The sequence below is a fragment of the Hyaena hyaena genome, unplaced genomic scaffold (assembly GCF_003009895.1).
Source record: "Hyaena hyaena isolate Hyena2069 unplaced genomic scaffold, ASM300989v1 scaffold_1055, whole genome shotgun sequence".
Taxonomy (NCBI): domain Eukaryota; kingdom Metazoa; phylum Chordata; class Mammalia; order Carnivora; family Hyaenidae; genus Hyaena; species Hyaena hyaena.
Genome location: NW_024081690.1, coordinates 461,348 through 484,354, shown reverse-complemented (window position 1 = coordinate 484,354; position 23,007 = coordinate 461,348). Strand labels below are relative to the sequence as shown.

At 39.2% G+C, this 23,007-nt stretch overlaps 1 protein-coding gene across 4 annotated transcripts in view; it reads right to left on the bottom strand.

Annotated features, from left to right (window-relative positions):
* ZEB2 (zinc finger E-box binding homeobox 2) overlaps positions 1-23,007 on the bottom strand; it is a 132,941-nt gene that overhangs the window by 4,992 nt on the left and 104,942 nt on the right. For all 4 annotated transcript variants that reach the window (XM_039222117.1, XM_039222120.1, XM_039222118.1 and 1 more), the window contains 5 exons: positions 12,689-12,877; positions 11,763-11,977; positions 9,027-9,135; positions 6,127-8,096; positions 4,555-4,735 (listed from right to left, as the gene is read on the bottom strand). In XM_039222117.1, coding sequence (XP_039078048.1) covers positions 4,555-4,735; positions 6,127-8,096; positions 9,027-9,135; positions 11,763-11,977; positions 12,689-12,877 — 2,664 coding nt within the window. The remainder of the gene's footprint in view (positions 1-4,554; positions 4,736-6,126; positions 8,097-9,026; positions 9,136-11,762; positions 11,978-12,688; positions 12,878-23,007) is intronic.

Sequence of the window (23,007 nt, the reverse complement as noted above, 5' to 3'; positions counted from 1 at the left end):
GTCTTCATCTTACTGGAACGTCCAACATAAATTTAGTGATGACGGATGTGGAAAGGCGCAGTCCTAGAGCAGGAAGAAGTTATTTACCTGCAAGATAAGGAACTGAAAAATATTTCTTGGTGACTACTCATGGTATTGGAAATAAGGAAGATTCTACTAATCTACTTTAAGGCAGCTAATGGCCTGAAGGGAAAAAAAAAAAAAAGTACAACTCAGACCACAAAAGAGCCACTTTTTAACTTGTGGACAAGATGTTTTGCAGGAGGTAAACTGGATAACAGACAAGAGCATTCCAATGGAGTGCCAAGAGTTTGGAAAGGTGGCAGGCTTTTCCATTTGACAAGACCACCGCGGTGGGAAGGTAATTTAACAGGAAGCAGAAGTATGTTTGGAAAAAGACAGAAGTCTGGCCTTCCAGAAGACTTCAAGTCACTATGGAAGAATCTGGTTTCTCTTGTGTGTACTCGGACCTTAAAGAAAACGATGCCAGCGAGAGCAAGGATAAGACGTTTCTGACGGTAGCGATTTGTGCATAGGGCAGGATGGTGCAGGGTTAAATACGGGAGATGAGTTCTGGAGTCTGACTGCCTGGTTCAAATCCAGCTTGTTGTACCAGCTGTGCATCACGGGTAACCTCTGTGCTAACCTGTCTGAGGATCAGGGTCCTGTTTAGTGAAAGGACCCGAGGATCATCTGGGGATCCAATCTGTGGTCCTGGCCTAAGGAGCCAAGGAGCCAACATAGGTAAAGTGGTTAGGATGAGGACTGCACGACGTAGTAAGCACTCAGTTAATGTTAGGTGATTTTATTCATTTTTATCAGTGCCAATGCACGTTCAGTAATTCTCAAGTTGTAAGCAAGATAAGGAGACGAGTACATGAAGTGAATCTGAATGGAAAGAAGGGTAACGGTAGATGGAACATTTCTTAGTGCTTCGGCTGCTACCGCAGGCCTGGGTGGAGCCGTCCTGGATGCCTCATCAGCTCAGGAGCACAGCAAAGTGGGACAGTTAGCTGACTTCACAGACCGGCTGTGAACAATCGTGAGCGAACAGCACAGTTGCCACAGTTGGTGCGGCTCTCTCTTTTCCAAAGAAACAAAATACAGAGCGAGAGCGGTGTCCTGAGAGAGAACAGACGGGCTCCAGAACACGTTCCAGGGCCTGCCCATTAAACTGCAGTCGATTCTATAGGTATTCTCTGATTACAGGCGATCGGTTTTCAGGGAATTCAATCAATGATAAACAATATGCTTATAGTAGAAATATATTAATTCTACATAATGAACTGACAGCCTCAGAGAATAAGATGTACAGCTATTGTGCCATGCAAAGGACAGAATTTGGGGGTAAGTGCGGGGAGATTGACCTGTACCTTGCACGGAACATTCTACTAACCTCCAGAAGTTAGAAGGTAAGTATTTAATACCTTCAATTTGAATAAGAACTGGCTTGGATGTTCATCTCTTTCTAATTTGTTTGATTGGTTTACCTGATTCACATCAAGATGTTCTGGAATTAAGTTTCTATGCGAACAAGATTCAGAAAAACATCCAATGTGGCACTGAGTGAATCAAAACTTTTTTAGGGTAATTTTGTTTCTCTAATCTCAAGGTTCGTGATTCACCTGACAGCTAGCATGATAACTGAAGTTAATAAAAGGGAGGTTTGTGGTGTGAAAAGTATTATCACATAACTGAGAAACAAAACTGACTGGTAATTTATTTAAAACTTTGACTTTATCTACTCAAAAGTAGAAATATTTCGATTACTTTTCTGAATAAGGTAGGTTAAGAGTACCTACCACAATGTCTCAATAGAGAAATTACTCAAGACATGTCGGATTTAAATGTCAGTGGAATACAAATGAGTTCTTGACAGTGTCTAACGGGAGTTTCAGATTCTGTGTTTCACAGCTCTGGCTTGTGACAATTAATCCCACTGAAGTCAACATTTGCATAGTATTCCCTTTCTGTCTCCCAGTCAGGAGCCCAGTCCTAGGCCCCAGGAAAAGCAAGCAAGCAATACGCCATGGGTAAGGGAAATTCAGCATTATGTCTTTGGTGTCTGCCTAGGAAATAAATTAAACAGGTCAAGGTAGAAAGAGCACAAGATCTCAAGAAAAAGTAGCTCCTCATTTCGTTCCTAATTTAAGCCATTCTATTTGTTAAATTGTAGACAGACGTAACAAACACATCTTATCAATGACACATTTGTAATTAGCACATAATCAAATGACGATTCAACTTCATTTCCCAACCTCAGAATCAATCAATCCAAAGACTGTTCTCACTTGCAATTTTCACATTAGGACATTCTCAAAGTACTGCTAGTGCTTAAAATAAGCAAACAAAAGGCTTCTGGGGCCCAATTAAGAAAGGGAAATGGACTAAATTTTTACACACATCAGAGTGCTAGAAAATTCATGGAGAACTTCACATCGATGGAACCTAATACACTGACAGCAGTAATGTCATGAGATGTTTGGTCAAGAGACCAAAAAGTTAACACACTGGCAACTTGACAAGCTGGGAAGCCAATGGGAGGATAATTAATCACATGTTTAAAGAACCCATTGGATGGTTAGCATCTTGTTGCTATCCATTACTTCTAGGCAGCAGATCTTCTCACACCTTAAGGAACCAGAACATTTTATTTTTATTTTTAAAAATACAGCACATTTTGCAAGTTGATGATGCATATTTGTGCTTGTCAACTTTTGGGTCTCTCAACTATCTCTATGCCTATGAGGTTTACGGACTATCTCATTTATAAGAAATAAAGATATTGACTGGATGTCAATATGTATGACAGCCCTCACTAAAATAAAAGTTTTAGACTCACCATGTAGTAAATGATAGAGTTTGCATATGGTCATATAATAAAATCAATCAGAGAGGGAAAGATGCCTTCAGTGATGTGCCTATTGTAGCTGAATAATGAAATACAAAATATATTTGAGGTTGATTACAATATTAAGGTAAATGTAGATATGAAAATATCTTCATAAATATTTAATTAGGATTTGGTACTAATGAAAACATCCATTGATATCTACGATAAAAGACAAATATAGGAAAATTCTGACGTTTCAAACATTGAATTATATTACACAAGTGCAGAAACTATTGGGATTTGCTTTTCAAACTAGGATGTCTTTAAAGTATCATTAGTGGATCTTTTAAAATAATAATAATTAACATCAGACAGTCGAAGAAAAAGAGGACTGGTATGGCTGCAGTAAGGGTACTGCTATTTACCAACCTTGTTCTCTTCACAAATACCCTGAACACCTCATTCACCCAACCTCCCCCCACTTAGGTGGGTCCTGGTCACTGTGCTGCCTCCAGTGCATGCCCAGTGAGGGACAGAGGCAGCCAATGAGGGCAAGTGCCCTCCCCCCCTCCCCCAAGGATATTTTCAAGCACTAAAAAGGGCACGGTGTACTTAGTCAGAATACAGCAGAAAGTATTCTCCGTGCCTTCTCTTTTTATCTTTTTTCTTTTTTGTCTTTTCATCACTTTCCCCAAAAAGCATTGGTAGGCTAATTTTTTTTGCCCTATAGTAAAATGTGTGACACTAGACTTTTTTGTTTAAAATGAGAGTTTTCATATAATTTCCCCCTGCCAGTATTTTGATTGAGGTCCTACACTCTCTCTTTTCCCATTGAGGGCCAGTACAGCATGCCAGATTTCTAGAGGAGAGAAGTTGGAAACAGGTTAGGGTCGGGGCTGGGGCTGGGTTGCTTTGTGGTCAAAGGTGGAAGCAGAGGGGGGAGGGAGGGAGCACAGGTGCAGCTCCACTGTGGGGCTGCAGAGCAGACCTGGGATGGTGGGAACCAATGTTGCTTCGCATCCTGGTACCTCCCCCTCGGTTCGAAAGATTAACCCACTATCTCTCTACTCAGAGGGAAGAACGAGGCTGCGATCTTGTCAGCTCTAATTGTTCCTAATCAGTAATGCGTGCATTGGAAATAAGCTAATTAAATTTAGAAAGTTGTATTTTCGTCTTCTAAATAGAAGTAGCTTCAGTAGCTCGTTTGGCATTATTACTTGACTCATACCTTTCCTTTTCACAGTCCTAACGCCGCTTTATTCAAAAAATGGCCATTTTATAAAACCAAACAGAGCCACCTGCAAGTTGTATCTTACTTGAAGTTTGGGTGTTATAACTAACATATCACTGGCTGAATTTTTCATTACAGCTTCACGTAAGTAGAGTCATTACAACTTAAGAATTTGAACATGTTTTCAGTAACGGGCCTATGTCATGCCATTTCCTTGCCCCGGCCACTTAAATCTACCTTTGATGGGATTTGTAAATTTGGCTTACAGATTAACTTGAAAGATCTGAAGACAAGCACACTCATAAACACATGAATGATCCAATAAACAGGCAACAAAAAAGTCCTACTGAGCTAGGCAAAAGCATTATTTCTTCCTTGTTGAAGGTATCAGCATATGCTGCATCTTATGTTGCACAAGTGTACTCATTAAATATTATGAAATGTACAGCAGGCCGGGCAACGCTAACTAGCTAGTCAAAGTCACTCATACCTGTGTGTTCGTATTTATGTCGCAGAAGGGAACTGCTTTTCTGGAATGTCTTGTCACATAAGTCACATGCATACATGCCACTCTCTGTCTTCTTGATCTTCTTTCGAGACAGACAGGAGTCGGAGTCTGTCATGTCATCTAGGCCTGACATGTAGTCTTGTGCTCCATCAAGCAATTCTCCCTGTGATATAATCACATAGTTCAACACAGTCTCTTCTCTTTGTGTTTATACCAAACAACTTCACGTAGGCTGACATTTGGAGAACCTCAAAAGTGCTTTCTATTAATCAATCGCGTTTCTTTTTTTAACCTATTACTTTCCATGAACCATGTATGAGGTCTCACATTTCAATAAAAATATAAACCCTCTCCGCCCTAGCTGGTAGAGCTCATTGTTTTTCAAGGGTAGAAAATAGTCAACTCTGACGGTGAGAAAACGATAAAATTTTCTAAAATCCTTAGTGTTCTTTGTATCAGGAAATATCCACAAGTGAAAACTAAACATCGGAATTTGTGTGTTTTGCAGCGTGGTTAACTTTAGAAATGATCTGTAGCTGTAGAAACCCCATTTTAATTGAATTTTATATTTAGGTACAAAATGTTATTATTATGCAATCTATTTAAATGTATGTCTACCAACTAAAGGCCTCAAGCTATATTTTTATATTTAATTTTCTAATTTGAAATAGGGAATATTAATAACACTTTTTGTCAATGTTCTATCTATGTTAAAACAGCCTTCAGCATTGAGCAATAATGAATGTGGATCAGTAAATTATTAAATTTCTTGATATTTATTTTGTCTTGATCCAGAGTAGTGCAAACTTGCATGATAACATACATTTCCATTTGCTAGCTCACAGTTCAGTTTTCTTAGACTACGTTTGCACTAATTAATATTAGAGGAGATTAAATAGGCTTAAATACATTTACAAAGAGGGCAGATGTACTAGAAATTAGGATAGTGGAACAGCTGTTACAAAGGACACTGCTACTTGTGTTCCTAGTTTGCAAACAGGGATTATAATCCGTGTTGTTAAAACATACCTGCTGTTGTGTTTGAAAACCATTACTTACTGCTTTGAAAATTACAATAAGAAGTCAAATGGCATGCACAGAATATTTTCTAAAATACTCTTCAAAATACACGAGTTTCTATAAAACGAAGTACATGTCAAATTTATCCGTGTATCATTGCAAAGTGTGAATACGTGTACGAGGGTGTGACTCTTATGGACGGTGACTTTTAGCATCTACGAAAGTCCTGTCCAATATTGCTATCGACGTATGATTCTAAAACCATACAGATCCGTCTAAATAAACCTCAAAAAAAAAATATTAAATTCTTACTCTCTTTTAGGACACATGTGCTTCCATGGATCAGTGTTCTACTGATTCTCCACTTATTTGGCTAGCCCACTCAGTTTGAGGTTCAAGTGAAAACAACTGCCATGTCTGCCGGAAACACGACACTTGGTTTTCTCACTAAGATTTTTTTCCCCTACGTGTGCATACACGGCAAAATATAGTTTTCATCTCCTCTGTTCAGAGCAAAAGGATAGGTCGCATTACCTGAAATCCTTGTTTCCGCTGGTACTTTCTCCTTTGCTGCATGTCAGCAAAAGTAGCCGCCCCAGTTGGGTAGGTATAGGCCATATGTGGTAAGAAGCTCATCTGATCCAGTCCTGGGTATGGTCGTAGCCCAGGAATGCTGGTCTGCACTGGTGGCATGAAAGTGGCAGGGGGAAATGCGCTTTGTGGAGGAAGAGCCGTGTATAAAGTTTTGGCACTAAAGGGGTTCATGCCGAACACTGGGTTAGTGCTTTTGTTGTCCAGATTATTTGAGTTTGAAAACTCCTTCTTGATAAAAGTCAAGTTTAGAGGCTCATCTGAGTTTTCAGATGATGAAGAAACACTGTTATGGTCTAAATTTATGCTGTTAGCTTTCGTTTTGTTCTTCGTGGCTATAATACTTTTGGGTTCTTTCATCTGTTTTGGTAATGACAAGTCCAAGGGCTCAGCCTGCAGCTCCTCAGAAGAGAAGCTGTTTGGAGTGTAAGAACTACTGTGGGAGTTTTTAGAAGATGTGGAGGAAAGATTTAAGGGAGAGGGAGTATTACTCCTTGAGTGGTCCAATTTTTCAACTGGTTTCATATTGGTGAAATGGGAAGGTTTGGTTAGCCTGAGAGGAGGATCACAATTCGTCACACTGTTGTGGAGTTCTGCTATGGATGGCGATGTTATGGAGTCCATAGGCTTTACGGGAGACCTGGGTAATAAAGAGTCTTTTGTGGGGGGGTTACTGTTGGGAGCTAGCGGCTTGGAGTTCCTTTCCAGTGATGGTGACCTGGAATTTGAATACTGGTAGACTTTTCGTTGCTCAAACCATTCCTTCACAAATTCCTGAGGAAGGCCCACAGCAATGGAAATTTTCAGCAGTTCATCAGAATTGGGCTCCATGTTCATAGCATAATAGGCTTTCAGTACAGACATGTGGTCCTTATATGGGTTGATGGGGCTTGTCATTCCTTTCTCAGAAAGTACAGATGACAAGAGGAGGGCTTTATTATCAACAAAAACTCCGGCTTTGTTGGGGACTATGTTGTCATGAGGTTGCAGGACTGCCTTGATCTCTTCATTCATCTTACAAAGGTAACGTTCATGCTGATGCAAGGGAATGGGGCCGGGAAAACTTTCTTTACAGAACTGGCATGAAAATGGAGTGGATATGTTGTGGTTCTCGATCATTTTATCATCAGTGACCAAATCTATTAAAGTACGTAGCTTCTCTTTCTTTATATTACTGATCTGTCTCCTTGAGTCAGTAGTCAAGCTCTGGAGGCAAGCTTTGGCTTCATTGACTTTTTCTAATGTGTAGTCAATAATACTTTTAGTGGCACCATTATGACTCACTACTGGAAGACCTACGGGTGGAATATTAGGAGAAGTGACTCCTTGTTCCTCAGGTTGAGAGCAGGGATCCTTCATGTGATAACCTTTCAACTTCGAAATTTCTTCAGCTTTGCAGTCCATTTTTTGCCGGGAAACCGTATTGTCCACAATCTGTAGAACCTTTTGTACCTCGCTTAAGTTACTATTCATTGCAGGGAATCCGAGTAAAGGGGCTTCCATCCCTACACCTAAGTGCTGCATTGGACTCTGAGCAGATGGATGAACTCCCAAAGGGCTGGTGGCTCCAAGTGCACCATTCATAAAGGGACTAGTGCCACTAAACCCATGTGTGGCCATAAGAACTTTATAGTCATTGAAGTCTAGTGGTTCTGTTTTGATTTTAAGTAAGCCTGTCTGTTCAGACATACTAAGTGGTTTTCCGTTCTCCAATTTGTTTCTTAACTGGGTAATAGCTGAATTAGTAGGAGAAGAAGAAACAGAATTAGGGGAAGAACCCGTCTTGATATTGTTTCTCATTCGGCCATTTACAGAGATTAAACCAATACATTTCTTGCTGCTGATGTGTGAACTGTAGGAACCAGAATGGGAGAAACGTTTCTTGCAGTTTGGGCACTCGTACGGTTTTTCACCTAAAATGATAATCAAAATTAACATTATACTTCTTTGATGGGGCAACGATGACGACTGTCTGCCAACACAAGAATCTATGAAACCAAATGGAAGGAACAGAATGGGGTAACTCTACATTCTAGGTGCTTAGCTTAGAATTATGTGGCCATAACTGTTTCTGGGTTTTATCTACCCTTGGAGAACATAATTCAAGTGTTAGCAGGGGAAGGTGAGGGCTATCTGTGTCTTTTTCAGCCAAGATCCCAAATCTTGTCTTGCCATCGGCAGCCTCCTATTTAAACAGAATGTCAGATTAATGTGTGGTCAATAGCACAATAAAGATGTCACAGTATTTAAAGGCAAGTGTAGCCATGGCTTTAATCAACTCTGTAGAGATTCCATTGATTCTACCAATCCAACTAGTCCTTTGAATAGCGTCCAATTTGGTAATAAAATGCTTGGCAGAGCTATCAAAATAGTTATAAAGAAGAAATCTCAGTGGTAGGATGTTGTCCTGTAATATAGAGCTCCCAGGAATCAAGGAACATTTATCATACAAAAGCTCTCATCCAAAATTCTTCAACTTTTTCTTTCATGGTTAGGTATCAAAAATGAATACCCTTCCGAATTTGCCAACTGAGCTTCTTCAGGTCAAAAATATTTAGTCTGTAGAAGAGTGTCTGAAAGGATGAGAAGGAGCCTCTAGATTTTGTAATAAATCAAAGCACTTGCAATTTTTAGGAAGCCTAAGCATTCCGCTTCAATTTGTAAGATCATACTATAGGCAGTACCCTAAGTCTCACGAAGGCAGAGTAGGCCCGCACAGTGTCTGAGATAAAAGCATAGTTCCAAAAAGCTACAAACAGGATTGTGGAAATGTTAAACAATCTTTTAAAACTCTCCTAATGGCACAAAATGCAAATATGAGCACCAGCATCTCTGCTACTCACCACTGTGAATTCGCAGGTGTTCTTTCAGATGGTGTTTATATTTGAAAGCCTTGCCGCACTCTGTGCATTTGAACTTGCGATTACCTGCTCCTTGGGTCAGCATTTGGTGCTATAAAAGGAGAAAGACGGACATCAGTTTTGTGCAGGAGGAACAAAGGAAATTTGTTACAAATATTTTTAAAAGGCCTCTATTTTTCAGACAGGCCAAAAGGTTTGAGTGCATGTTTATTTATTTGCCCAGTCTTTCAGAGTTGCAATAAAAGTGATAATGTTGGCAATAAAATTGGAACAAATAAAAAAAAAAAGGGGGCTTTCACATGTGCATCCAACACTTGCTTTAGAATTATCTCTGTAGTCTCTTTTCCGAAATGTTTCTTTGAGCCTTTGGAGATGAGAAAGTATAATTGTGAAGACGTTTGTGGCTCTTTGTGTTTACGGCACATTTTAAAATCTGAAGATTCCCTGTTGGGATGCAGCCATTTTGTCAAGGAAATAAATAAATATTATCTGGAACATTCTAAACAGCCTTCCCCAAAACTGCCCATGCAAAGAACTAATTTTATCAAATTTTCTCTATCAGGGTAAAAGTGTATCTCATAGTGAAGCAATATCAATTTTAAGGAAGAAAAAAAAGCACACACAACACACACACAAACAAAAAAAATTCTTGACTATAAATATTTCATTACACGATAAGCATGTTTAAATATCCCATTCACTGTGCTAGTAGCAAATGTAAACCCTGTTTTTCCTGATGTGCCGCATATCAGATTTGATTCATTATCAAATGTAAGAGACAACATCTTGGGTTATAGCTGCTTGAGCAGTTTTATCACAGGCCAGTAGGAAAGACTTCAACGACTTTTCATTTTCCTTTTTACTAGTGTGCTAGGGAGTAGGGACAAAAAAGAAAAAAGTTTGCTGAAAAGACAAGTTAAAAGCAGCAAAGATATAATCAAACACAGCTGACCTTTTTGAACAAGGGAAAAAAAGCACTGTGACTTAGAATTCTAAAAAAAAAAAAAAAAAATACAGTCATCCTCTCTGGATGCTCAAGGTAGGAGGTCAGCCTTTTTCAAGCAGCAATGACACAAAAGCCTTTTGCAAAAAGACAGCACAGAAACGGTATGACAACTGCTAGGGTGTGCTGAATCTTCCCACATTCCTAGTGAGACAGATGGTGTTACATGGGACACAGGGAGGTTTGTTCAAACAGCAGCAACCTTCAAAGATCAAGCGGAGCCCAGCCCGCCGAGCGCCATTGAGGGACCAGCGCTCATATGTTGCTGAGTTGCATAAACAAACAGCAACAGCTGCTTTGTCTCCCCCCACAGCCCTCAGAGGACTACTATAAACTTTAGTTGTGCCACTGTTAATATGATACAATCATTTTAATTTACTAATTGTAAATGCCATGAGCAAATGAGGGGACTTTTCAACACCAAAGCTACCATTCATAATGCGCCAACACAATCACACTTCTGCATGTGAAATTTAAAGCAGTTATGCTAGATAAATATCTAGGCACTTTTTTTTTCCTAGAGATTTTGTGCATATAAGCAAGGGGAGATAAACTGTTACGTAAGTGTAACTACGCAAGCATAGTTTTTGTAACTGAACTTCCAAAACCGTTCAGGTGACAAGCCCGATCAGCTATAAATGGAATGATTTTCACGAGCTGTTCTTTTACAGTGGGAAAATTCCATTATATAGTATCACCACCATTTCTTGATTGTGTTTGATTATCCTCATTTTCCTTATTCAAAGAAAATAATGCCCACAAGAAAAGGGAAACATGAGAGTTTCCTAGAATATCCTGTTTAATCATTTTTAAAACAGATATGGTAGCAAGGCTCATATGGGAGGATTCCAGATCTGTAAGGCCAATTACTGGGGCTTCAGGCACACAGTTTCTGTTGTCATTTGAACACATATTATCAATCTGCAGTCAAGTCTCCTATGAGGACAGAAAGAGCAGTTTTGCTACAGCATGTGAGGGACGCTGTGAATCAATCCTGTTCAACCATCATAAGCATTTAAGAACCTATGCTTACCTGTTCAAGAGAGAGAGTTTTTATTTGCAACACAAATAAGTCAACAGAAGTAGAGCGATCTTAACATTTAGCCACAGACAAATGAATCAAGAGGGATCATTTTAAACACAGGTCCAATATTTCAGTATTAATCAGTTTATTATATATATATATGTATAATATGGCTTTTGATTGTTTTTAAACACTTCGCTAGATTTCGTAAACTAGTAGCAGCTTGTAAAAATACCCTAAGTGATTGAAGGTGTTGTGTTTGTGTGACAAACGAAAGAAATACATACTTCTTTTACGATGACTTAGATCCCATATGAAAAAAAAAATTTCTGAGTAAAACTAGGTGAAAAATGGAATTAAAATTGCTGAGATGTTTAATAATGTATAATTAAAATGCTACGATTTCATTCACTTTTTGTGGAACATAAAAATGAAACTAAAGTCAAGTTAAAGTGCAAATAAAATTTCTAAATTAGAAATTAACACACTCATTCGATCGTGAACATAAGACTATTAAATCATATTAGAAGAGACCATCAAAAAATCATTTAGACCTCAATTAAAGCTATTACCATTAAAAGATCTGCATCTTCAAAATGCCATGAAAAATTAATAATGATTGCCAATCAAAGCAATATCGTTTCTCTAAGGGGTTATTATAGAAAGAAATCACTTAAAACCAACCCCCCACCTGATCTGTCCCCGGCTTGTGCGTCACCATATGCCGCTCGAGCTGGGTGCGATAGGCAAACGTGTAGCTACAAAGGGGGCAGGAAAAGTTCTCCTCATTCTTCTCGTGGCGGTACTTGATGTGCTCCTTCAGTGATGTCAAGCGCTTGTAGCCCCGGTCGCAGTAGGGGCAGGTCAGCAGTTGGGCAAAAGCATCTGGAGTTCCAGGTGGCAGGTCTGTAGCCGAGAGACGAGAGGGAGAGAAGCAGGCCAAAAGGTCAGTAAATCAATGGCAGCTAATGGGCTGCCTGCCCGGGATGGTATGACAGGAATCACTGCAATCTGCTCTCGGGCGAGAGCGCCATCGTCGCCCTCGGCCTCGCCGCGCACCGGTCCCCTCGCGCGCCCGGCACAGACTTGTCGGAATCAGCTCACACTGCGCTGGGAAGTTAATTAATTACTGGAGCTTTTGGGGGGAAATTTAAACAGCTGATCAAGGAGGAAACTCTCTTTCGGTGACTGACAGTTCGTAGTAAAACCTTTGGTCACATGGGACCCGGGGCTTCACAGCTTGAGAGAGCTTTTCAGGTGTCAGTAAAGAAGAAAAAGAAGGGTAAGGGTCACTGGTGCTAAACTTTTTTTTTTTTTTTTTTTTGTTCCTCCAAAGTGAAATATTTCAGAAACCTAAGAATCAATTTCGATATTTTTATCTCATAGGAATAGGCTCTAATTGTTCTTGTTCTTTATTGGATGTACAAATGACACAAATTTGCTGACAAAAAAATTTCACAATACCCTAAAATTACAGTTCTAATCTTTGCTCATGAAATTCCATGCCTCTGCAGCTGTTCTTCAAATTTTAAGGTAAACACCCAGGCATGTAGTGCATTTGTAATTGTAACAGCTGCAGAGGTCAGTGTAGTGGCTAAAAATGAATTACAGCCTCACCATTTTCTTCTTGCCCGTTGGCCTCTGGTGTGCCAAGGCGAGACAGCTCCTCAGGGGCTTCTGGGTAAATAATGGCTGTGTCACTGCGCTGAAGGTACTCCTCGATGCTGACTGCGTGGCCATCGCGTTCCTCCAGTTTCCTTTTGGCAAAGTATTCCTCAAAGTCCGATGTGCAATTTGCATTCTTAACTGAAATCACAAGAGGAGAAGAAATGTCTTGCAGGGTCTTCTTTGTAGGTAGCCCAAGTCTACGCACGTCATTGTTACTACGGAACGTTGCCTTGCGAAAAGGTTACAAATACCTAATTTGTTTGTAAGAATTGCTGCAGATGACCGATTATTGATCGAATGCTTATTCTCATAATATATGCACATACAAAAAAGAGGACACTTTGATTTAAGCGAAATAGGCACATCTTCTTTTCTTCTTCCTGGAATACTAGTCCGCATAATTCACAAAGAATGAAAGTCATTTTTCAATATTTTTCTTTTTTTAGTGAAAATTAAAAAAAATAAAAAACAGAACTACATTCTAAGATCCATAAACATGAGAGATAACATGAGCTCAAAGCTACTATAACAGTCTATATAAAACTTCTCTCCTTTTAAGAAAGGTATATTTAATTTTTTATTGTCCACTAAACTTAACGTGCCTAACCACAGATACATCCTGTTGCTAAATATAAGCTTTTAACCTTCCACTCTCTGAACATCACAGATGGCCAGAACTACACAGCCTGACACAGATGTGAAAGGATAGATGTTCCTAGAGAGAGAATAATGGGACTTTGTTAAAAAGTCATAGGATGTGGCACTTTATCTTCCCCTATCAATATTTAGCTCAGTATTTTTTTAAAGCTGCCTGAAAATAAAATGAAGCTCACAAACAGAAATAAAATAAAATGAACAGAGATGCTTAATAAAAGCAAAAGAAACTACCTATACTGCTGTGTGATCTTGACAGGATTTGTAACATTTGTAATTAAGACTCCATTCCCACAAAATGGATAACAGTCGTAAATCAAATCAGCCACTGTGTCACGAGACTTTGTGTATTTGAAACCCCTCGATATGCTTCTGCAATAAATTGTGGCTTAAATATTCTAAATAAAAGTTTTATGCATGAGACAGTGTTGGAAGTGTGGCTGGTACGGCAGTATCCACCATAACTAGATGGATAAAAGTCCTTTGCTAGTATAATTAGCGGTGGAGGCCTACTTTCATAGTTTCTGAGAGCAGGTAAGCTTGACTCACCCTATATTCCTCAACTCACCTTCTCTGCCAGATAAGATATTGGAGTTATTTGCCATACTAATTATCCCTGACAATTTGTGGCAGGATGATGTTTGAGCTAGTCAATGTTTATTTTTATTTCATTTTTATTGTTGCCCTCACTGTTACAAACTTATGGATTATAGATGAAGAGAACAGAAAGTGGAACCTTCCATTAATTCAACAAGTCCTGAATGACTGGTAGATGGAAGGGCTTATTTTGATTAGCAAAAAACAGATCCAGTCTCAGCCTTCAGGAAGACAGGAGAACAGTCAGTACAACTAATATTTTCTCAAAAATAAAAATATTACAAACTCATAAGTGTATTACTCAAGGAAGTTGTGTGGTCATATGTAAGAAGGAGAGGGAGGACCTGATGGAGTCTCGAAGATCAGGAAAGCTTTAATTGAGCAAGCATGAAGTTAACTAACTTTAGAAGCTGTGGAAGAGCAGCACGCACAAGAAGGCAGGGACCGGAAAGAGCATGGTGCATTTCGCGATCTTAAAAGACAGTGCTGAGTGCTGACAGTGAAAGGGAAGCAACACGATGTGAGGGTAGAGAGGCAGGCAGGAACCAGAACATGTGGCGTATGGTGGCCCTGTTAAGGATTTGAGTTTTATTCTAAGAGAAACAGGAAGCCACTGAAGGGTATTAAGCAAGGAGATGATTGGATGAAATTGTGAATTCTCTGCATTTTCTTTTCATTAAAAAAAAGTTTATTTGTTTCTTTTAAGAGAGGGAGTGTGCATGAATAGGGGAGGAGCAGAGAGAGACAGAGAGAGAGAATCCCAAGCAGGATCTGCACTGACAGAGCAGAGCCAAATGCGGGGCTAGAATTCACAAACTGTAAGATCATGACCTGAGCCAAAGTCGGACGCTTAACCAACTGAGCCACCAAGGCACCCCTTATCTGCATTTTTTTTTTATGTTTACTTATTTTTGAGAGAGAGAGAGAGGGAGGGAGCGCTAGAGCTAGTGGAACAGGGGCACAGAGAGAAGGAGACAGAGGATCTGAAGCACGCTCTGCCTTGACAGCAGAGAGCCTGATGTGGGGCTCAAGTTCGAACCATAAGATCATGACCTAAGCTGAAGTCAGAGGCTTAATTGACCAAGCCACCCAGGTGCTCCCCGCCCCGCTCCTTAACTGCCATTGTTAAATGACAACTCTGGCTACACAGTATGGTGGGGATTGCAGAAAGGGGAAGTTGATTCTGGGAAACCAGTTAGGAGTCTCTTGTCATAAAACAGGCGAAGATAAAAGTTAAGGAATTGGTGATGGACACTATGAGAAGTGGCTGGATTTGAGAGATACTTAAGAAGTAAAAACTCTAGGCCTGAGGGAAGGACTGGGTGTGCCAAGGAGGGAGAGGCTAAGATGTTTCCTGAGGTTCAGGCTTTCGAATTTGATGGATGATAGGTGACAGTTACCAAAGCAGGGAGAACCAGAATTCTAAAAACTCTTGAAACTATGAACTACTACGTGCATCAGATAAAACTGGAGTGTATCACACTTTGTAGACTATTAAACTAAATGCTAACGATCCTGAAGAGTATGATCTCTTTTGCACTCCAGGTTCGAGTAAACTGAACAAGAGTCTGATTCCAACACCTGTATTTCCTTCATATACAGGTTTGGAATATGTAATAGTAGATTATGAGTTTATATCTTGAAAGTTGCTTAAATCTTTTCTTAGAGTCTTAAGTATTTGTGTATTTGTTTCTCTTTTTAACATTTTTAAAAAATATTTATTTTTTAGAGAGAGAGACAGGACGTGGGCATCAGAGGGGCAGAGAGAAAGGGAGACACAGAGTCTGAAGCAGGCTCCAGGTTCTGAGCTGTCAGCACAGAGCCTGACATGGGGCTCAAACTCAGGAACCATGAGATCATGACCTGAGCTGAAGTCGGATGCTTAACTGACTGAGCCGCCCAGGCACCTCTGTATTTATTTCTTAAGATTGTATTTTTAAGTAATCTCTACACCCAACATGAGGCTTGATTTTACAAGCCCAAGGGTAAGAGTTGCATACTCTACTGACTCAGTCAGCCAGGTACCCCCAAATCTTAAGTCTTTTAAAAGAATATGAATATTGATTAAGATCAGTTGTCTGTGGGTATACTCGTGATGCCATAGACACTTTCCAAATGGTATTTATTGGTAGTGAATGTGATGGTGTCTTTTTGCACCATTAAGTCTCTGGAGAGTACGAAGAGCTGCCAACTTGTACAAACAAACTATTTGTTCATTACTTTGCATCATCGAAGTGACTCTACAACTATCAAAAATCACCTCTTGTTTTTAAGGGCAAAAAAAGATAAAGGGGACAAAATGGTGGATCAAAGATGACTCATTTTGAGCAACTTGACTGATTTTGACCAGGGGCTGACTTCTTTTTCAGCACTGTGACAGTAGGAAATAATGTAACAGTCCCTTTCTGAACCCAGACCTATTAGAAGGTTGCAGATGTTTAAGGCATGACTTACTTAAGCTTTTCAAGAACACCGTCCGACTTGACAATCCTTAGTGTAACATAGCAAACATGGATGGATGGATATTTTAACATCCTAATTTTATCTTGATATTTCAGCAACTATTGGAATTATCTGGCTATCTTTTCATGAATTTTCATTTGCATATGAATGTTTCCATCAGAAATGTAACCAAATGCAAATGCAATCGGATTTGCATTAATAGCCTTTTGGCTTAAACAGGAGGAAAATTCTGATTTTTCTGGATAGGCAAACTAAACTGCATCTAGAAACACCACTAGTGTTTGGAGAGGCAATTCACTTGCTGGATCAAATTTGGCTATGCTAGATTTCAATGTCACGTGTGACAGGGACAAAAGACATCAAATCATATTCCCTCTTGAAGGATCATCTTTGATCATGTTTGTATCCTGAGCTTTGAATATATTGCCTAGAAATAGTAGGCTCTCAAGAATCATCTATGGAATGAATGTGGGATAAATTATGTGCTTAACATTAATCTTGGTGTAGGAAGTCTTCTAGTAAAAGGAAGCATAAGATACGATATCCACAGTTGAGCTAGGAATTCAGACCTGCTATTCAGGCAATTGTAGAACAATTATGTGATAAACTGTAGTGATGACCATAAATATTTGAAAGAGTTCAATGAGGTTCAGTTGAGTATTCAAAAAGAATTTAATGAAGAAGATAGCACTGAATCATTTAAATCTATTTGCTCCATCAACATTTTCTTCATGCGGTATAGGTATGCTATTACTTATATATCTCATGTTTCTAAGGGTCACTTAAATGGTCTAGATTCTAGACTTCCATGAAATTGCCAGGTATAACCAACACAGATATAATGTGGGTTTTCCTTGGTACTGCTATGGGTACTTGTAACATATGGTTTTTCTGCTCAGTACTACAACATTCTCCTTTGCCTGGGAATGGCTCCCCATATTCTCTATTGTCAAGCTTTATGGTATCCAAGGGAGCTGCCATGTTAGTGCATGACTCTGCTTCCTCAGCCACAATGGCTTCATTTACACCTGAAGTGAACTTAGTTTAGTCCTCCATTCTCTAGGCCAGTTGAGTCAGTAAATCTTTTCCTTACGATTTTAGGATTTTGTGCCAATTTATTTCCCTCAAGTAACTGTAGCTATAAGATGTAGAACAAAGGAATTGATATCTCTCATTGTAAGGTAAGAAGATTTATGAAGACAAAGCCTGAAGCAGGCATACAGAGAAAAGCAAAGACAAGAAGACAAGTCCCGACAGTATGTTTCTAGCTATATTTGCTCCTGAGGCCGAGCTCTACCTGTGTCCTTCTAGTGGCTCTGCTGTCAACCCTCCTTAGATTCTGTGAGTTGAAGAACTCCCTTTTCTACCTGAGACTGTGTTTGTCTCTGAGATCCAAAATCACCCTCCTTGTTCTATTTGAACAATTAATGGGATTAATTTTTGCTGACTTTCAAACTTGTTAGGAAGGATAAAGTTTGGGTTCTACACAGAAGTTTACATTTTCAGTTTTTACAAAGGTTTTGTAATACTGTACAGTGGACATAGGAACGAGGTAGAAAATTCAGTAGAAAGTTACAGAATTCCCCACTGCATTTTCTAGTATAAAATCAACCTCCTTTTCTTTCTTTCTTTCTTTCTTTTTTTTTTTTTTTCTGTAATCCTCTTTACTCCTTGGTCTCTTTGGAAGAACTGCCAAAATACACTGACAAAGGATATTTGCATGATATTTATGATCGAACCATAACAAAAATTCACAAGAAACCTCAAGTGATTTCTTCCCATACCTTCTCCAGAGATTTTACATTTAGTCCTAAAATTTATCCTAACGTCTTGCAAATATCTCTACCTCCCCTAAGGTCAGGTAAACTTTTCTCTATCCAAAAAAAGCAAAAACAAAAATAATGCATTAATTAAAAATGTTTCTTCATCACCACGTGTATTTTAATATTGTTAGGATGAATTTCTGGGTCATTTCAAGTTAGAAAAGCTTCACATTTCTTGTCAGTATGTTTTTCACTCTTACTAATGTTGCTTTTTAAAAAAACTATTTTTTTCATTTTATTTATATTAGACAGAGAGAGAGAGCGTGTGAGTGGGGGAGAGGGACAGAGGGAGAGAGAGGATCTCAAGCAGGCTCCACACTTAGAGCAGAGTCTGACCTGGTGCTTGACCTCAGGACCCTGGGATCATGACCCGAGTCAAAACCAAGAGTAGGAAACTCAACCAATTGAGCCTCCAGGTGTCCCACTAATGTTGCTTATTAATGATACTTTCAAAATACTTTTACGCCTTTCTTAGATATTGATATTTTTAGATAATGATAAATATTAATATGGATTGACTTTTAAAGTTATCACTTAAAAAAGGAAACAACATTGACAGACCTCTAAATAAAAGAGATACCTTGGTCTTCAAATCAGTCACCTCCCACAAATGAGTTTTAGGACACTTTCTCAAAGATACTTAAAATTGAGTTTTGCTTAGTGTTTACAAATAGTTAAATCATAAATACTTATTCCTTCTTTGTCTGTCTCTCTCCCTTTACTTCCATCCTTTTTGCCATTTATTTTCTTTATTTGTAATGAGCATGTGTTCATGTATGAAGGCAGGTACTCTATTATAACTGATCCAGCATGTTTTCAATTTTCATTAAAAAACTGAAGAAATATCTTTGACTATTATGCTAAGCCATTTTAATGAACATAAAATGAATAAGTACTTCTTTTGGAAAAGAAAACATCTTGGAGGGCCTAGAAAGGCTGAAGCAAATACATGTAAGAAACCGAGTAGAATCATTCATCCATCCCATTGTTTACTAGCTGTTTACTGAGTACCTACTAATGCCAGAGAGTGGGCTTTGGGATAAGGATACAATAGTGTTGCTTGATAATTGCTTTCCTGCTTCTGTGATTCTCATATTTAGAGGTATGTATATGAAATGCTTGTGGTTCTGCAATATACACACATATCAATATATAAACATGTAACAGAGGAGTGTGTGTGTGTGTGTGTGTGTGTAATTCTCAGTATAACGTAGAAATTATGTACATATCATATAATCTGACTTTTACTCACTTCGTATGTCAAAGCAAAGAGACCTGAAGAAGCAACCACAACTCTAGGTAACTGTGTTCATTCTGTCTTAGAAAATCAGTCTCTTTATTGACATTTTAGAGGATAAGAAAACATAGAAAATTATTTTAAATTTAGTCTTCTCTATTGAATTTTTAAAGAAGCCTGAACTCAGCATTTGTTGAGGTATATAAATTCTCATAGCTACTTTGTTTAAAGTTGACTAATTAATGAACATAAGCATTTCATCATTAAAAATGCATGTGCGCCTTTCTGTAGAAGACTTCCAAAATACATACTGGCACCAGATATCTAAAAACAACCATGAGGGAAGATGATCTTTTTCTCAGCACACAGCCAGGACAGCCCAGCAGAGCCTCGGCTGCTACAGAGGTGTGCGCAAGAGCCAGGGAAGGCTCCTCAGGAGAGACGAAGTGTTCTTTTCTTCTTGGGAACCAGTATGGCATCCAGGCCTGCCTCTCTACACCTGCTCTAACACGGCTTTCTCCAGGGAACGAGTGCTCAGATGCCAATGGGAGCTCCCCAAGTGTAAGAACTTTAGGAGAGAGAGTGGCGCAAGGAACAGGGGGATGGGAATCTGTAGTACTCTGCAGGATCAAATGTCTCCCTAAGCAGCAGGAAGCAGCCCAGTCAGGGACACAGTCTAATTTCGAAGTGAGGCTTAAAGATTGTGAACATCAAGATTTAGAGACTACTAACCCGGAGACAGCAGTGACTGCTATGTGTTGGTACAGAATCCGTGACTTCAAAAGAAAAAAAATCTCAAGTAAGTTTAAGTGTATTGATTTTTCACATTACTATGTAATTTAAAATTTTGGACTTGGTGTATTACTGAAAAGATTTTTAGACTATGTTATGATACTTTAGAGGGGTCTGTAAAGTAAGTTATTTTGCCCAGCAGATCCGCGCTCTTTTTATATGCTGTTTGTAGACGCACGAACACCTAAGGGTGTTCTCCAGGCGCTGGTTCTCACAACGTGGTCTCCAGGCTAGCAGCATGGGCATTTCCTGGGAACTGGTTCAAAACGGACTCAGTCTGTGTTTTGACAAGCCCTTCAGCGGCTTCTGATGCAAGCCCAGTTTAAGGATCACTGTCCTGGGAATTCAATTATCTGCATCACTCAGGTAAATAAGGTATTCAGTAACATGGTTCTGGGAAGTAGCTCAGAATTAGTCCCATATCACGTGGTCTTCCTGCCTATCTCTACCTGAGTTCATAACCTCCTTCTGCACTGACTAAGCATCATCTGCATATCTCAGTCACTGACCTTATCACATCACATTATCACCTTTCACTGACCTATCTGTGAGCAGGCTGTGTTTTATTAAGCTTTGCAGTGCGAGTGCCTAGTACAGTGCCTGGCACACAGTGAACGCTCTATAACTGAATGACTGGACCAGGTTCATGATCACTGGGCAACCCATTTTGGCTCAGCAACTTATGACTCCTAATCTCAATACCTTCATCTGTAAAATGAACTGGTATGTGCTTTCTAGGGTATCCTTGAAGTTTCAGAATTCCATACTTTCAATTAATTAATTGCCCTAATCAATTTGCTTTTTTATTCACTGGCTAGGCCTAACAAAGTCCACCTATATTCTTTTCAGTTAAGAACTCAAAGCAACATAGCTTTCTGAGGTAGGCAACATATACACAGATTAAGATTTTGGGGGTGTGGTTTATCTATACCATGGAATACTACATGGCAATGAGAAACAATGAAATCTGGCCATGTGTAGCAACATGGATGGACCTTGAGGGTGTTATGCTGAGCGAAATAAGTCAGGCAGAGAAGGACAAATATCATATGTTTGCACGTATAGGAGGATTAGGAGGAACTTGACGGAGGAACAAGGGGGAGAAGAAGGGTGGAAATGGTGGGGGAAAGGGAGAGAGGCAAACCATGAGAGACTCTTGAATGCTGACAAAAACTGAGGACTGATGGATGTGGGGGGGGGGGGGGATGGGGCATGGAGGAGGGCACTTTGGGGATGAGCACTGAGTGTTATGTGGAAACTAAATTGACAATAAACTATTTGTAAAAAAATAAAAAAAAATAAAAAAAAAAGAAAACTGAAAATATTAGGGAAAAAAAAAGATTTTGGGGGTGACTGGAAACCACTAACAACATTACAAGGAAAACAGTGCTTATTAAATGTTTGTGGAATGAATGAAGGAGACACTCAAGAAGCTTGGGATATCAGTTATTTCTTGTGGGAACCCTTGCTGTGAAGTGGAGAGAGCTGCTGCTAATCGCAAACAAAGCTAATAAAACCATGGCATTCATTAGACAGGAGGTGACAGGCTTTTCTTGGTACACACTGATTATGGTCTGAACACGACCCTCCGGTCCAACCTGCCAAGTGCTACATCTGTTTTTCTCTCCTCAAAACCTCTCTTTTTCTCTAGCTTATTTCTTTATTTTTACTTGTTTATTAATTTATTTTTAATGTTTATTTATAATTTTGGGAAAGAGAGAGACAGAGAGCAACTTGGGAAAGAGAAGAGAGAGAGGGAGACTCAAGAATCTGAAGCAGGCTTCAGGCTCCGAGCTGCCAGCATAGAGCCCGAGGTGGGGCTTGAACCCAAGAATTGTGAGATCCTGAACTGACCTGAAGTCAGATGCTCAACTGACGGAGCCACCTAGGCACCCCTCATTAGTTTATTTTTAAAAACATATTGTATGGAATTAACTAACAATCTTCAAGTGAGGATTTATATGACATATCTGACTGGATAGCAAAACTCTTCCAACACATCAGAGTGTGACAGATATTATAAGCAAGAAGAAAACGACATGCTTTACAACGGTATAACTCTCTCCTTGTTGAGTATTTACGTGTTAATTGAATTATCTTATAAACTGATCTTGCACAATTGATTAACACTACACATCCACTCAACTCTTGCTGAGAAATAACTTATGATCAAACCTGTATGGCTTCTGTTACCGTAGGAGAAAGCTAGCTAATTTAAAATGTTTAATTTAGGGGCACTTGACTGGCTCAGTTGGTGGAGCGTGCAACTCTTGATCTTGGGGTTATGAGTTCGAGCCCTGTGTTGGGTCTAGAGATTACTGAAATAAATTTTTCAAAAAATTAAAAAATATTTAGAAAGTTCAAGGATTTAATTTACACTCCATGTAAAGATAGTAAGAGGAATTGGCAGTTATTAAACCAAGAGGATAATAATGGTACAGAAACTTTCTTACTCTTTTCCTCACTTTCTTCTATGAGAATGATGTGATGCACAGAATTTGTATTTAAAGAGGCCAAACCACTTGCTACCCTCCTAACCTTATCATTAATATCACCAATTTAGGGGAGTTATACCTTGACGCATGGTGTTTCTTGTTCAGGAAAGATTTTCAGTCTAGGTCTAGAGTCTTTCAATTGCTCTGGAGACAGCTCAGAAGAATCTGGTAAAGCTGGACATAGCTGGCATTTCTCAGCGGTACTTC